Genomic DNA, 16395 nt, shown 5'->3' with positions numbered 1-16395 from the left:
CCTTTTTTTTATTGCCACTTGTGCATGCACTTATGCAAAAGACATGCACGCGCATGCTCCTATGCAAAGCATATGTATCAGTCGAGATTTCCAGCATGCGACTTGATTTTCGCTGCCAGGCGCACTCTGCAGCATCGTTGGCTCCGTCATTTTTTGAAGCGGTTGATCGATGGCTCGAACATGTATGGTGGGAGTCCAGATTGTTCGATATTGCTTGAATTAACCATAATTTCCAATTGTAGCTCTTAAGTGTGCTGAGGCAACGTGCTACGCAGCAACGCAGTCTGTGCTGGCCGGAGATATCCCCGTGGATGACGTCACGACAGACGCGGCCGATCGCGGGCAACAACGGCATTCACTCGGCGCCCTGAGGCGATGGGGCATGTTTTCTTCTGAAAAACGGCTTTTTGCATTTTTTTGTGCCCTTTTTAAAGAGATATTCTTTTTCAGCGGACTAAAAACTATAAAATGCCGCAGGGAACTCATTCTTTCCGAAAAGTGCTTCAGCTTCCCTTCAAGGGTGCTTGCCACTTCGTTTTTTAGTCTTATCCAAGCGTAGTTCAGTGTATGACCACTTTGTGATCAAATTGGTCTCTTGCTATGCTCATGCCTGTCACATAAGGTGCTCTATTTTGTATCATCTAAATGAATTTTTGTTGGAAAGTTGTGCTGCGCTAGTGTATTTTGTAAGGTGCATCAACGTTTAGCTTTGCCATTTGGGGTGCCGACAACCTCACCACTTTGTTTTGCAGTCAATTTAGTGATGCCGTAATGAGCTCCCAGTGGCGATAGTTTAGGATGTCTGAGCTGCCAGGGATAGCGGTCCAGCAATCTTATTTCAAGCTGCAATTTACCAGCTTCAATGCACACCTGAGCTGCACACAGTTCTTGCGAAATAGAATGGCGTCTTCTAGCCAAACAGCAGTGGAGGCGTTGGCATAGAACTAGCCATCTTTTCAATGCCGTCGTCGCTTCTTTGTTGCTGCCTTTGCAGGCATTCACTTGAGTAGGGCGTATAGCATTTTTCATAACTCTCCTTGCAGGGTACGTAACCCAAGTGCACCTTAGCCGTGTTTTTCATGCGTGCCTGCGTTGCTGTGCTTATTCTTTTTGTGGTGGCAGATCGCTGAGCGCATTCCTCTGGTGGACATCAAGCAGGACCTGTCTGTCCTGCAGAAAGAGTATGCAGTCGATGACCTCGTGTACCAGGAGAAAGTCAAGGTGAGTGGCAGCAGCTTAAGCTTAGACTTGATGTTCGTTCATGTTGGGGAACCCCAGGTGGTGCGAATTAATGCGGAGCCCTCCACTAAAGCCTCCCACGTAGTTCACGTGCCATGTACCATGTTGTTTGCCCAGCTGTGCTTCATGTTGTCATTGATTTGGTAAAGAACTGTGAGGAGTTGGGCTTATGCCAGTTGGCTATGCAAGGTGTCACTTTGTCCTCGTTTGTGCCCCGCTGAGCCGCAGTGTCATATGCTCCTTTCACCTAACTACTGTGCACACTGTATTTCATTCAATGAGAATAGCTTCGAACTTGTCTCATTGGCACTCGGGAGAAAGCATTGTGCTTTTGGAATTCATAAAGATGCAGTAGAACCGAGGTTGCGGGGTTAGGATGGGACTACTGAACAACAAATGAACAAGCCAGAAAACATAGGAGCTGTGCACATTGGGAAATGAATTGCGGGTCATACCATCTCTTAGTATTCTGATGTGCCTAATTGTGGGCTTTGTGCAGTTGTTCTCCTTCGTTTCTCTAAAAAGAAATTTATACATAGTAGTGCTGTTTGCTAAGTGTGTGCATGAAGGGGGCCAACATTCACCGAAACCATGTATCGGAGAGGAATTTTTCTTCTGCCTTCTAATCTATTACCTTTCAGCAGATAAATAATTATGCTATCCCATCGATTAAGCTCAGAAGTTGAGAAAAAAAGAAACACATTTCCCTATGCTACTTGGTTTCAGGGGCTATTGGCTTTTTTTGTATATGTATGTCATAACAAGGCCCTCATTTCTCTTGTGTGTTCAAGTGTGTGAATGGTGTCACATGTTTCTCGATATGTTTGACAGGACCTCCGGAGCAAGTACCAGTTCATCCGAAAGACTCGGCCAGACGGCAACTGCTTCTTTCGTGCATTCAGCTTTGCCTACCTGGAGAGCCTGCTGACAGACAAGCAGGAGTACACAAGGTATGGCAGTCACTGGTGTTCAGAAAGCCCGTTCTTCCTTAAGGGGGGACACTGGTCTTAAAGCTATCTTTGTTGTTTTTTGACCAATCTTAATAAAAATGCATAGACTTATTCAAATTTTTATGCTGATTTCAAATATGCATTTATTTTAAGTGTAGGCCAATTAGTTTTCAAGATAATTAACAATTAATGCCTATTGTTTGAGGCCCAAATAGCAAAATAATGATTTCATCAAAAATTAATTTTAAGGCATGGTTAGATAGCCAGAATAGTGAATTATAAAATGTTGAGAGCAGATTTCTGATATGTCAGTTATTACTAATTTTACAACCTTCTGAATTTTAGTATAAAAAATGTGTGTACCAAGTAATGGTAAATTAACAAAAATGATTATTTTTTAAGGTAATATGAAAAAATCTGCTCCCAACATTTCACACAGCATACATTAGGCTTTCCATTGCAACCGAAATTTCAGCTCTATGTGACCTGGTTGCTGAGATATCAAGGACACAAGACTGCTAGTAGTCAACCATATGCATTTTGAGAAAAGCCCCAAAAACAAGCAGGGGACAGTCTAATAAATATTTACAAGTGCATTAATATATTTACAATAGGAAATTGCTAGTAGCCACCAGGAATGTAGTCCTTTTGCTTGCCAGTAGTATCCAGGTGCCGCTTCTTGAGCACTCCTTGAATATTTTCCGCAATGGAATGCTTTCGAGCGCACTTTTGCTCTCAGCGCTCATCCTTCTCTCGCATTCTTTTTGCGCTCATAGCATTCGTATTGAGGCCCAGTTCCTGTAATATTGCTGCAGAAGTTCTTTTGCTGCCTGCGTTGTACCGCATCACTGCCTCAGCCACGGCAGCCTCAACAGTAAACAATGATGCGTGGCGCTCTTTGGGTGCCAAGGCCTATATCAAAGAGTGTAGGCTTTCATTACTGTTTTGGGTTTTACCCCTATGGCACCGCTCTAAGAGCTTCCTATCCGACAGTCGCTCATAGACAGGGAGCAATGCTTTAGCAACATGGGGTGGAATGTTGTACCGATGCTTTGGAGCAGATTCGCCTCGGGCTGCTGCCGCATTTTGCTGGCACCAAGAGTCCAGTCCCGATGGGCAGAAGCTGTGGTTTGATGCCTCATCAGTAGAGGTAATGTGGTGGTAGGTGGCCATCACAGCCTTCTGCGTAGCCTCTACATCCCCATTGTGGGATTTTAAAGCCCAGGCATAATAGGAGCTTAACTTTGTTATGAGGCTGCCTGTCATTTTGCCTTTTCCTCCAAGGTTTTCGGCACCTTTGTGCTTGGACAACAAAGTCCACAACGCTGTTCCCATACGCTTCTGCACGTGGTTTATGCAGTCTTCTTTTTTTACTTTGATGTATCCATACACATCTGCCTCTTGCAAAGCTAGAAAAGCCCGACTATCACCGTCCGAAAGCATTGTGGTATAGCGAAGGCCACACTTCAACGACCTTTCAAAAAGAATAAGGGCTGCCTCAACTTCCATCTCTCCAGCCTTTTTTTGAGTTTTTTTGGCATAGGTGCCCAGCCCTCCAGGACGGGTATGATGGGTCACCTTCTTTTGGGCCTCGCTCGCAGCCGGCACAGAAGTTGCACAATACAACATAGTCCAGCACAAGCCCGGTAAACAGTTCGATGACGGTTCCCACACCAATGTGGGATGTGTGGCCGCGTGTCATCCAAGTGCCGTCGTATGATACTGCAATATTGCCCGGGTTCCCAAGGTCCAATTCATTATAAAGTTCTCGAACCGACCGCGCACACTCTTGTGTCACTTCTTCGGCTGCACGAGCTGCTGCAGGTGTCAACTTTTTTTTCACATAGTCTTGCCACGTTTTATTGTGGAGACCGCGGTGCGAAACGTTCAGCGATGAAAAAAATGTCATTTAGAGCTGTCTGCTGGTTGCCAGTGCTCTGCATTGCACGAGCAGCGAGCACATTCACCACAAAAGGGTTGATCTTCTGATCGCCACGTACCCGCGGCGAACTCCATGCAGACGATGCGTCTCCACAGCTCGCACATTGAAGAGAAAGTTTAACGGCAAGGCCGTATTCTCGCTCATCTTTTACGAAGCTCAAGTCATTGCCGCCACACGTTTTACACTTCACAAGTTTCAACAAACTGTTGAGCGATTCCATACAAACGATCGTGAAGCTTGCCTTGTCGAGCAGACAGTCCGACGCGCTGCCGTCACGTAAACAATGAGACTTCCGCTCCGTTGCTGGAGTTGAGGCGAGTTCTCGCAGTTTTTGTTCAGTCTTCGTCTTATTTTGGAGCACATCTGAGGGCTCCAGCATCACTGTATCACGGCGGATGCGGGCGCTGCCGCTTACAGCTTCCCGTGCTGCGGAGCACGTTAGGCCTACCTGCGCGGCCTCGCCGACACGATCGTTCAGCGCAGGAGTTTCATCATTGTCGGGGCGCACAGTTAAAGCAGGGCGTCTCTTGAGGTTATCGACCAGCGACTTCTTCCTTTTCTTGCCGAATTTATGCCTTGAGTGCACCTTGCGCGCTGAACCAGGCATCGCTGCGCATTTCTCGCACTGCACAGTCCGGCACAAAGAGCCGCGTCTCCCCGCGGCTCAGGCGCGTCAAGCAGACGCTGCCAGCCAGCTCCACCAATCGGATGACGACCTGCTTTCGCGTGCTCCGCGGCAGCCAATAGGATTTTGAATACTACCTTTTCTTTTTTACTATTTTCTCGGCAACCAATGGGCGAACGGAAGCCATAGTGGCGGGAAATTGAAGGCGAAAGGCGGCTTTTTGAAATGAGACCAAGATGGCTGCGGTGCCGCGCATGAAACGGGAGCTACGCTTTGCGAAATACTGCTGTTTCGGCGCCGATTTCAGCTCAAATTCGGGCGACATGGATTATATAAATTGGTATTGTGAGTAAAATACTGACCTTGGAGGCGAGAAATTTAACAGAGAGGTAGGTAAATGGCTGCTGATTTCGAAAATAACATTTTCTAAAAACTGATTTTTTCGCGATTTTTCAGCCCGAAAGACCCGTGTCCCCCCTTAAGCATTGGCTGCCTTGGCATCATTGGCATGATGACAGCAAAACCAAAACTCAAGACTGTTGTGTCGTTCCCGTCATCCACGAGATGTTTGGCGCGAGAGACGTGCTTAGGTGGCTCGCGAGCTTGCAACATACTAAGCAAGACGCGTGTAACGCAGTTGCTGTTGGCGAAGAAAGGGCTTTTCCCGTGAGGTATCCCCAACGTGTATTTGGTGGATTGTTAGCATGCTAGGAGGCTAATTTCGATGTAGCAAAAGTTCAGTAGTATGCAGTAAACTGATTTTACTGACTTCGTTTAATCTATGTTTCACTTATGTCATCTTAGTTTTGGCACCATCTGACTTCTGATGTCCTAAACTCCATAACATTCGTTCAGATCATTTGAATATGATGAGAGTAAATTATACACCTCTTGAAAGAAAATGATTACAACCCAGGTGGCAGTTTGTTTTGCCTGGGCTGACTGTAACAAAGTTGGCAGGCTGCATGTGTGAGACATTGTGGCTACAATTTATTAATGCCGTGCAGGTTCAAGGGCCTCGCCGAGGCAAGCAAGGAAGGGCTGGTCTCTCTCGGCTTTCAGCGCTTCACCATCGAGGACTTCCACGACACTGTGAGCACGCTCTGGGGCCCTCTGTCTTGTCTCTTAGTCAACAGTTCCACTGGCTGGACCACTGGTAGTGTCCTAGTTGGTTTTTATTGGTCTGTTATTGTAGGGGTTCCCACTGTCTTTTATAGCCTCAGGGAAACCCAATGACTTTTAAAAGGGGCCATGGAACTGTGGGTATCTAGTGCTCAAATTTAATGCTCAAATTTAAGTAACAAAAAATAGTTTGTGACTCGCCATCAAAGTTTATGGAAGGTGACTGTGCCGAAAAGTTTCAATTTCTTTCACCTAGGGCACATTGCTTGATACCTAATGAGGCAGTTTATAGTTAGACGATGAATCGTGCTCAAAATGTGTACAGTCAAATCTCGATATAACGAATTTTAAGGGACCACCGTCAAGGAAATCACTCGTTATTTTGAAATATCGTTAAAGTGAAAATCTCGTAGAGTAGCGCCAACAATTAGAGATCACCTGCCTCAGCTCTACAGCAGCAGGTATTGAACACACAGCATGTATTTGAAAAAATAATCTTTTTCTGCTTCGTGGAGGACAAACAATGCAAGACCAAACGAGTTGATGTTGTCGACTTTCTTGTGTGCCGCCTCGGGCACACTGACACAAGCTCCAAGGAAGACGCGCACCTTCCCGATGGCATTCAAGACATCGGAGCTTGAGACGCAGTCGTCCGGACAATCGTCGTCATCACTGCCATCCTCCGGCTCGCAAACGCTGCTCACAATGTCCTCAGTTGTTGGCTCCGCCGCCGTCCACGCAGCCGTGTTGTGTTGCACTGGACGTAATCCTCAAATGTCACCGAAGGGTCTACGGAGAGCTTTCCTTGCACTTCCTCCCACAACTCTCTTGCGTTGTCGTCGCCTTCGTATTCGCGATCTTGCGGATGGGCTGGAGTCTTCAGTAAACCTGCCTTCCTCCAGCAGTTTTGAATGGTGGTAGGACTGACCTTCCGCCACGACCAGGTAAGCATCTCCGCGGTCTGCTTGACGTTCATTGCTGTTCGCTGGTTCATTCGAAGGTTAATCAGCAGCTGCTGAACTAGGCGCCTTCAAAATTCCGTCTTCACGCTCTTGATTATCTCCTGATCCAGAAGCTGGAGTAGTGAAGTGCAATTTGGGGGCAGGAACTCGAGGCGATGATTCATAAAGCAAATGTTCACAAGATGCGCCGAGCAGTTGTCAACAATCATCAGGATTTTCCTGCCTTCCTTCCTCATTTCACTGTCGACCTTGAGGAGCCACTCGGAGAAGAGATTGCGCGTCATCCAAGCACGGCTGTTGGCTCGGTATTCACACGGCAGCGACACTGAATTTTTCATGCAATGAGGTTTTAAATATTTCTCGATGACGAGAAGCCTGAGCTTCTTCGTGCCAGTTGCATTACAGGCGAACTGCACGGAAATGTGAACCTTTGTATTCTTCCTGTCTTTGCACTTCATGGAGCTTCATAGGAGCACATGGTCTCATTGGCGTTAAAAATATCATCCTCGGAGTAAGAGTGCACAATTTCTTGAAAGTGGCCGTTCGTCCATGCAGCGGCACCCTCCGCGTCCACTGCTTTTTCTTCTCTGGAGGCCGTCTGCCAGGTGATCCCGTTTCTCTGACAAAAACGGTAGAGCCACCTGGCACTTGCTCAAAACCAGCGACTTCAAGCGCTGCGGCGAATTCCCATGCTTTCTCCTGTAGCACTGGCCCCGACACTGGCACACCTTGTAATCAGGCATTCTTGAACTACATCTACACTGCTTGATCCACGTCTTGAAAATTCCTGAGCCGCAGCAGTTTGCTGCTTGGAGCAAGCTGAGACCTCTGGTGAAGCTCAGCTGTTTTCGCACGATCCTTCAAGATGGTTGCGATGGTCGACGGCACCACTCCAAGCTCCTTGCTGACGTCGATCTGCCTTTTCCCGGCATCAGTGTCATCATCGTCATCATAATTTCTTAACCCTCAAGGGTCCCGCAGGGACATTACATAAGCGGGTGAGATGCAAAGTGTCCGACGGTCTTACATATGAAAAGGCAAACAAAATAGAGAAAACGAGGGAAAGCAAACGAGAAACAAATTAATATAGTCAATGAAAGAAAATGTGAAGAATCACACAGAAATACATAGTACAGTAATACAACGTGCCCAATAAAGTGATCGTTTTGCGAGTGCATCAATGCTTTATTGTTCTTTGAAATAGTCGATGAGTAGCTACCTAAAGTTGGAAGCATTAGTCTCAGCAACAATGTTTTCGGGCAGGTTATTCCAGAATTCGATCACACAAAGAAGAAACGATTTGTTGAATGCATTGGTGGAGCCGTGCAAGCCCTGTATGCTAAAGGAATTAAATAAGCGGCGAGATGATCACACTGGAGTATCCCGAAGAATGGCGACTTTATCCTGCAGCGAAAACTGCTTTCGCTTCTTTTTGGTGGGGACCGGAGAATTCATCATTGGTCCGAGGGGCAGAGTAATCGCGCAGCAGCCGAATAGCAACACGTCCTCACCAACCTGAGAGAGACAACGGCGCGGGCGCTCCGCAGGCTCAGATGATTAGCACAAGAAAAAGTAGGCCTAGTTACTCATTTCACCTATGCGTTGAATGTTTTATGAGGATGTTTCTCAACTTCAGAAACTGCCTGGCGGCGTTTCCCCGGATGTGGCCTCCGCGATTGGCTCCGGCAGCGCTGCTGGAGCTGATCGCAGAAGCCACGCCCTGTATCGCCCGCATCCCGCGATCGTTCCGAACTTGCACCGCTTTCCTTTTTGTGGTGGGTGCAAATTCGTTGTGATGAGGTATTTAACTTGAGTGGCAGCGATAAAATTGAAGTCGTTATTCTGAATTATTCGGTATTTTGAAATTCGTAGTACTGAAAAATTTTTACATTGACAGCATAGGCCTTCGGAAGGGGATTTCCGAAATTTTCGTAATTCTGAAAAAATTGTTAGTCTGAGGTTCGCTGTAATGAGATTTGACAGTATCAGCAGCGCATGGGGAGGAGATGGTTAAATTAATTCTGTGTTAATAGAGTAGAATCTCGGTGATGCGAACCGCACGAGGTCTCGAAAAAATTCATATAATCCGAAATTTTGTATCATCCAAACGAACAAAATTCGTATGCAGGAGCATCAAAAATGCATTCACACAGATCTGTTTACGGCTGACTGGATTTATTCACTGCTGTGCGACCATAGCTTGCTACTCACGTCGCGTACTGCGCGATGAGTTTAACGATGTGCGAGCCACGCACTGCCATTCAGTGTGAGTGGTGCATGCTGCACAATTAGTGGTCACGACTTTGGCGATGTGCAGGCCACGCATCTCCATTCAGTGTGAGCGGTGTGTACTGCACATTTAAGTGATCACGACTTTTGCGATGTGCGGACCGTGCACTGCCATTCAGTGCGAGCGGTGTGCACTGCACAATTAGTGGTCATGACTTTGGCAATATGCGGGCTGTGCACTGTCATTCAGTGTGAGGGATGCGCCATGCACCGCCATTCAGTTTGAGCGGTGCGTACTGCACAGTTCGCGATCACGACTTTGGCGATGTGTGGGCCGCGCACCGCCATTCAGTATGAGCGGTGCATACTGCGCAATTAGCGATCACGACTTTGGTGGTGTGCTGGCCGCACACCGGCATTCAGTGTGAGGTGCGTACTGCACAATTAGCGATCACGACGTCTATGACATGTGGGCAGCGCTTAGTGCTCGAGAGTGCGGTCCCAGCTCACACGTTCGTATCATCTGTAGAGGCCAGGGAGAGTTCAGAACGTCCGAAATTTCGCACATCGTACACAATGCACTCTGGGCGGGGAATTTCGCGAATTAGTATCAGCCGTGTTTGTATCACTGAGATTCTACTGTATTATATTTAGTAATTATTTGGCTGCAGGTTACCTTATTTGCTCACATAGTAGACACTGTTGAATAATAAAGGCAGCAGCTGTACTGGGTGTTACAATTTGCAAAAATTCAGTTCGCCACAGAGTGAATAAAACTGAATTTACTCACGTATAACCCGCCCCTGATATAACCCACTCCCCTGACTTTGAACTCCACGAAAAAAATTTATTCAAACGACCACCACCATGTCACTGGTTATCTGAGTCTCAATCGTCGCCGCCCTCACTGCTGCCATCCGAGGCTTCATCGCCACTCTCAAAGACGCAGTCGTCCTCAGAACCATCCAAGCTGTTATGGATGGCACATTTTTTGAAGCTTTTAGCACCAAGTCTGCTGATATCTCTTTCCATGCATCCACGATCTACTGGCACAGCAACAGAATATCGGGCCTTCGTACGCATCCCGTCGGTGTGAGGGCGTAAAGGCCATCGGCCATCCACTGGGCATACAGCCGCTTCACGTGTGCCTTGAACAACTTTTTCAGGCACACATAGAGTGGATGCAGCATGGACGTCATGCTGCCAGGTACTGTAACGAGGTCGGTGATGGTCTCGGCGAGGCGAGTCTTCACTGCATCAGTGCAGTGGCCTCGGAAGGAATCCAGTACGAGCAGCAGCTTTGTTGCCGATTTCTTCGGCAGTGGCTCAAATCTTTAGCTTCTCTTTCGCTGTCAAACACTGCCACTTAGTCGCACTCATGACGCCAAAACAAAGAAGGCAAACAGTGCAAACTAGGTGCAGTACACCGAACAGCGCCTGGCACTAGGCTCAACAACGCTGGCCGAAGAAAACGTGGCCAATGGCGTGGGGAAGAATAAACGGACTATGAATGTGGATTTAGCTATGCCTTTTGTTGGCCCCTCATCGGCTTGACAAGCGTCGATGAGGATGGTGATGGCGGACTACACGGGGAAGGCCACCGCGCACTGCCGTGAAGCCGACCCCCACCCCCCCTTCCCATAGAAAAATTCGCAGGCAACCTGCCCCCCACTTTTTAAATGTGCTTTTTCAAATTTTGGTGCAAGTTACACGTGAGTAAATGCGGTACAGTCACATAGCATCCCTCTCGAGTTATCACGCACTTTTATCAACGGAAAACTGCATTCATTATGGGAGCAAATCCATGCTAAAACGGTTCGCTGCAGACAGTTACATTGTGATTGGTTCCAAAAGAAGATGGGGGAATTCAAAAAAGTGCTTCAAGGGATTGAAGAGTTTCGCGAAAGCCAGTTTATAAACTGGTAGCACACCACTGGCAGCAAGCGATGCACTGGCAGTGCACCGCTCGCGGAGTGCCACTGTGCCTCTGTAGACGGTGCATTGGAACTAGGTACTGCCTATTATAAGAGCTCCTTTTACCATTAGACTCTGAACAGACTTACTGTATTTCAGTTTTTTAAGCCATTTGCTTTTCTTAGCGCGTTCCTCAGTTTTGCACCATTCACAGCACAGACCTTGGCAAAACGCCAAGATGCTGTGCACAGATAACATCACAGCACGTTTGTCTTTTGCCGAGAGCTTTAGTGGGAGTGGCACACTCGGCACTTGGCAGAGCGCAAAGACGCTGTGCGTCCTTGACAAGAGCACTGGCGGTGGCTAGCTCGACGCGGCACTTGAAATCGGGAGGGAAATTGCTTTATCCCTCTCACACAGCATCTAACACATGAACATTTGCATTACATGTGTATCTGTCCTTTGAGTTCCTGACCTTCGGGGCTGGTGTTCAGCGGGGCTGGTGTTGACTATCGCAAAATTTTCAGATTACGAAATGGTACAGCAAACATTTTCGAAGCGAACGATGCTAAGCACCGGCGGCACAAACGCGGCTGATTCCTATGGATAGGCAGACGGATATACAGTCGACCGATTTTTTTGGACTCTCTATATACTCTGTTTCATACATAGCAGGGGCCGCCGCAGTGGCTGAGTGGTTATGGCGCTCGGCGGCTGGCCCGAAAGACGCGGGTTCGATCCCGGGCCCGGCGGTCGAGTTGCTATGGAAGCGTAATTCTAGAGGCCCGTGTACTGTATGATGTCAGTGCACGTTAAATAACCCCAGGTAGTCCAAATTTTCGGAGCCCTTTACTATGGCGTCCCTCATAGCCTGAGTCTCTTTGGGGTGTTAAACACCTTTTTTCTCAGAAAAGCACTTTTTTTCCCAGAAAATCCGGTTCTAAGTTCGGGGTGCACCTATTACGTGGGGTAAAATTTACGAAAATTTTTCTACTCTCATTATCGCGCTTTAAATTTAAACATATGTCAAGAACATGGCTACTTTCATATCATTTACTAATTAATGCAGTATAAAAGTAAAACTGAAACTTACCTACTTTCATTGAACAGGCGAGAGACGTCTGCACACGTGTAAAATTTATTTACACACGTCACTGACGCGCCTCTCCCTCCGCTATACGGAGTCCGAGAGCACACACTCATCACCGCTGAGTGGGGACTTACTTTCGCTTTCTTTATCCGAATGCCACAGCATGTCGTTTTCGCTCGCATTTAGTGCGTTGGAGATTCCAGTCTTGAAACTCTTCCTGATGACATCATCGGAGATCTCTCGCCAAGCTTCCACGATCCATCCGCACATTTCCACAGTCGGCCTCTTAATTTTGCCACCTTGAGTTAGTTGATGCTGTCCCCCAGCCATCCAGTTTACAGCCTTCGAACGTTGTCCTTGAAAGGCTTATTTAAGGATACGTCCAAAGGCTGCAGTACCGACGTGAGGCCGCCCGGAATCACGGCAATTCCGTGCATAGCTCTTTCAACTTCTGTCGTACACCTTCCACGAGGTGCCCGCGAAAACTGTCCAAGACGAGCATGGCCGTATACAATAGAGCGCCCGGCCGCCGGCCTCAGACTGTCTTCGAAATTTCATTTTGGTGGAGTCTTAAGTTTAAAAATAACGTAAGGCGGCAGTTTGCGCCTGTCCGCAGTCACTGCCAACATTACAGTACTTCTTAGCTTTTCTGCGCCAGATGTTCCAATGAGCACACTTCGTGCACATTTTTCTTCCACAGTCGTGTTTCTCGGCATGTCGAAACAGAGCGGGGTCTGGTCTGCGTTCCTAATCTGAGATAAAATGAAGTTCTTTTGCTGCCGGAGCCGCATAACAAAACTATGAAACTACGCTGCCTTGTCCTCGTATGTCGAGGGCAAGCGCTGGCACAACGATGTCTGCCTTCTCAGGGAGAGTCTATGGTGTCGCAAGAAGTGCGTTGTCCATCTGGAGCTTGCCTTGAAATCCTTGGCCTCGATGCCCTGCGCGCAGAGCGCGGGCAATTCTGCGCGCCTCGGTCTGCACTATTTCGAGGGACACAGCACAACAGTCCTGTCGCAGTTCCCATATGTGCTGAACGAGTTGCTGCTCCATTTGAGGATACTTTCCGGATTTTGCACCGCGGAAGGCCCGTCGTGACTTGTTGGTGGCCTGAATTTTTTCCCGCTGATCTCGCCAGTAGTGAATGTTGGTTTCCCTGTCACTGAAATGTCTGCTTGCAGCACGGTTTCCGTTTTCAAGTGCATGGTGCACAGCTTTCAGTTTGAATGCAGCCGTGTCGCTCGCGTACTTCCCCATTGTGAACAACACAACCGCACCAACAGCACGCCGCTTGCAAAATGGCGGAATGTGGTGTTTCTTTATGGTGGCTTCTTTTCGTGATAGTGATTGGATTGAATTGGATAACGGCCCGTTGATGGCGATGGCACTGTCGCTTGTGTCGATTCGCCTCGGACCTTGTACCTATACGTGGCCTCCGAGTCTCTCGCCACTTCCCGAGCTGCCACAGTGAAGGTAGCAGAAATCGTGCATTTTCAGCGCAGCAGTTTGGGGGGTATCGGTAGTTGATGGAAGAACTGTTTGTCGCCCGTTGATGCGCCTTTTTTTTTTTTTTTGGACGGCTGTGTGTCACTATAAATATGGTATTGATCACACCGTCAAGTTCGGGGTGCGCCTATTATGCACTAATATAAAAAAATTTGATTTTTCGTGACCAAACTGGGGCTGCACCTATTACGCGAGTGCGCCTATTATGCGAGTAAATACGGTATCCAAAAAAAGGCAGACGGTTCTGCCCTGCTTCCGCATATCCGCATCAAAGGTTTCCAGCCAGCTGGAGAATATTGCACGGGTCCATGTTTGAGCACAAAAGAATGGTCACCCGCTTTTTGTTCAACTTGCCGCCATGGCATTTTTGTCCCTTCAGGTCGAGCGTTTTCGATGCCAACATTTCATAGAAAAAACCAGTTTCATCTGCATTATAAATTTCAGAGGGCTCATATTCATCCATTATGCTTTCGTAACTTTCCTGCATCCAGGACGATGCTTCTTCAGCGTCAACGCTCGCAGACTCCTTCGACAACACCTTGGCGAGGATGCAGTGCCATGCTTTAAATGGGCTTAGCCATGTGGCGCTCGCCCTAAAGTTGTTGTGCCCCAGAATGCACGTGAAGTCAATTGCCTTCTGCTGCAGCAGGCTTCCAGACAAAGGCTTCTTGTTCGCTCTCTTGTCGAGGAACCACTGGAATACGGCTTTGTCGACGTCTTCGTAGATCAGCGTTGCCACCGTCTTGCTCTGCGTGCGCACGCCATTCTGAAGTGCCGGCATGATGCTGTTCTTGGATTTCAGAATCGTAGAAAGTGAGCTGCACGGGATACTGAATTCCTCCGCAATGTCCGACGTCTTTCTGCTTTTGCAGCTTCGGCGATGATTGCACTTTCCTTGCAGCACCAAAACTTGCGTTTCTTAACAGGAGGTGGCATCACCGTCGTCACCCATCGTCTGTGTGCATGATGCACTGCGAGATTTAGTCATGAGGATCTTCAGAATGGGCACAAAACTACTGGCCCCTTCCTCCGACATGTCGGCAATAAGTGGATCTTTTTTTGCGGTGAAATTTTATTTTCTGGACATCTTTGGAGTCTCTAAAGAGACTGAAAAATCGGTCATCAGTTGTATATAAGCAGAAGCCTACTGCCAATCTCCTACGCCTAAGTTCCTGTTGGTCACATCTTCATCATCTTCACATGAAAAAATTATCGTGGAAGCTCCTTTAGGGGAAGTGCCACTGACAGTTCAGTGTTCTGCTAGTGTCCAGTGTACTGCTAGTTGTGTCTAGTGTTCCACTTAACGGTAGTTTGAGGAATGGTTGACAATAGTAGTGCTAAACATTTTTGTGGGATTTTCAAGGCGGTGTTCTGACTGTTCCATATAAGTGAATTTGATATTTTCAGTATAGATTGTGGTGGGTCGGTATGTATAATCAATTGGTAGAGTCCTGCTGTCACATTCCTGTGTGCTGCGTTTTCTGGGCTGCTATGTTTTCGTGAGTCAGTCCCGTCCAAGCGTCCGTAGAAGCCCATGCAGTACACTCTGTTGTTATATTGCAACTGTGGCAGCGCCGCCGCGGTGGCTTAGTGGTTATGGCGCTCGGCTGCTGACCCGAAAGATTCTTGTTTGATCCCGGCTGCGGTGATGGCATTTCGATGGAGGCGAAATGCTCTAGGCCCGTGCACTGTGCAGTGTCAGTGCACGTTAAAGAGCCCCAGGTTGCCAAAATTTCCTGAGGCCTTCACTCTGGCGTCCGTCATAGTGTGAATAGCTTTGGGATGTTAAACCCCCATAAATCTGTGCCGGCGTTTTGACTGCCTACATTTAGTGTGTGCGGAGCAGCCACAGCACTCTGGTCAAAGCAGGACTCAAGAGCCCATCGGCGCTTGGCTGCCACCGCGTTTGTTCAGTGACTTCCAGTGGGTTACACCCACGCTGATGCTGAGTGCTCTTACCGGCAGCATGACTCTTGCTGCGGCTGTTAGCGCAATTCCGTCGCCACTGCAGTGCGAATGCAAATTACTGAAAGTGCGAAAACGAAACTATGCCGCGCGGGCAGCGCTATATGAGAGGTGTGCAGGTTGTGCGGTTGGTGTCGAGGCATGTTTCTGTCATCTGGGTTTTCTTTGTAGGTTAAAAATGCAATTTCTAGGTTTCATGAGACGAGATTTGTGCAAGTTGAAAATAACTGCCACGAAAACAGTGCAGAAGCGCACCAGCGAGACAAATAAGAAATCAGCGACACTATGGCATGGTTGCAATTTTATGTCTGCTCTTCCAGTAGCGTTCGGCTATTCTGTGTGTTCGAAAGAATTTTCAATTTCTTTTAAAAGTGTTAGTTCTCACTCATCATGCTTCGAGATTTTGTGGGGTCTGCTGCCACCCTGAGATCACAGCGCCATCTTTGGCAGCAACTACTCATCACGTTTCGAGATTTTGTGGGGTCTGCTACCACCCTGAGATCGCAGCGCCATCTGTGGCAGCAGCTAGCAAACAGCACATCTTGCACTGAGATTTGCAGCACCATCTACAATAGCATTGTAGAAACAACCACCCGCCGCATGCCAATGATGACATCACGGTCTAATATGGTGGATAAGGTGGAACTATGTGAGTATGACGTCAGGGGGTGAAATGGCGGTATAGTGTCGTTTTCTTGAAATCAAGATGGCGGCCATTAAAATTGGTTGTGCCTTTCCCCATCCCGTTATGGGACCGACATCTGACATTCTCGTTCGGCTATACTTCGACAACAAGAGGGCACCCATCTGGGGACTGTTGTATACTGAATTTGGTAGGCAGATAAAACCCT

General features: G+C 47.8%; 1 protein-coding gene across 3 annotated transcripts in view; it reads left to right on the top strand.

Annotated features, from left to right (window-relative positions):
- The window catches only part of LOC144132783 (ubiquitin thioesterase OTUB1), a 38029-nt gene that overhangs the window by 6492 nt on the left and 15142 nt on the right, over nucleotides 1–16395 (top strand). For all 3 annotated transcript variants that reach the window (XR_013314933.1, XM_077665436.1, XM_077665434.1), the window contains exons 3-5: nucleotides 1123–1221; nucleotides 2071–2189; nucleotides 5764–5848. Coding sequence is in view for 2 of the 3 variants with exons in the window: in XM_077665436.1 (XP_077521562.1) it covers nucleotides 1123–1221; nucleotides 2071–2189; nucleotides 5764–5848 (303 nt within the window). In the remaining variant the exon portion in view is untranslated. The remainder of the gene's footprint in view (nucleotides 1–1122; nucleotides 1222–2070; nucleotides 2190–5763; nucleotides 5849–16395) is intronic.

Source organism: Amblyomma americanum, chromosome 5 (assembly GCF_052857255.1).
Source record: "Amblyomma americanum isolate KBUSLIRL-KWMA chromosome 5, ASM5285725v1, whole genome shotgun sequence".
In the NCBI taxonomy this organism is placed as follows: domain Eukaryota; kingdom Metazoa; phylum Arthropoda; class Arachnida; order Ixodida; family Ixodidae; genus Amblyomma; species Amblyomma americanum.
This window is presented reverse-complemented; position numbering and strand designations above follow the sequence as displayed.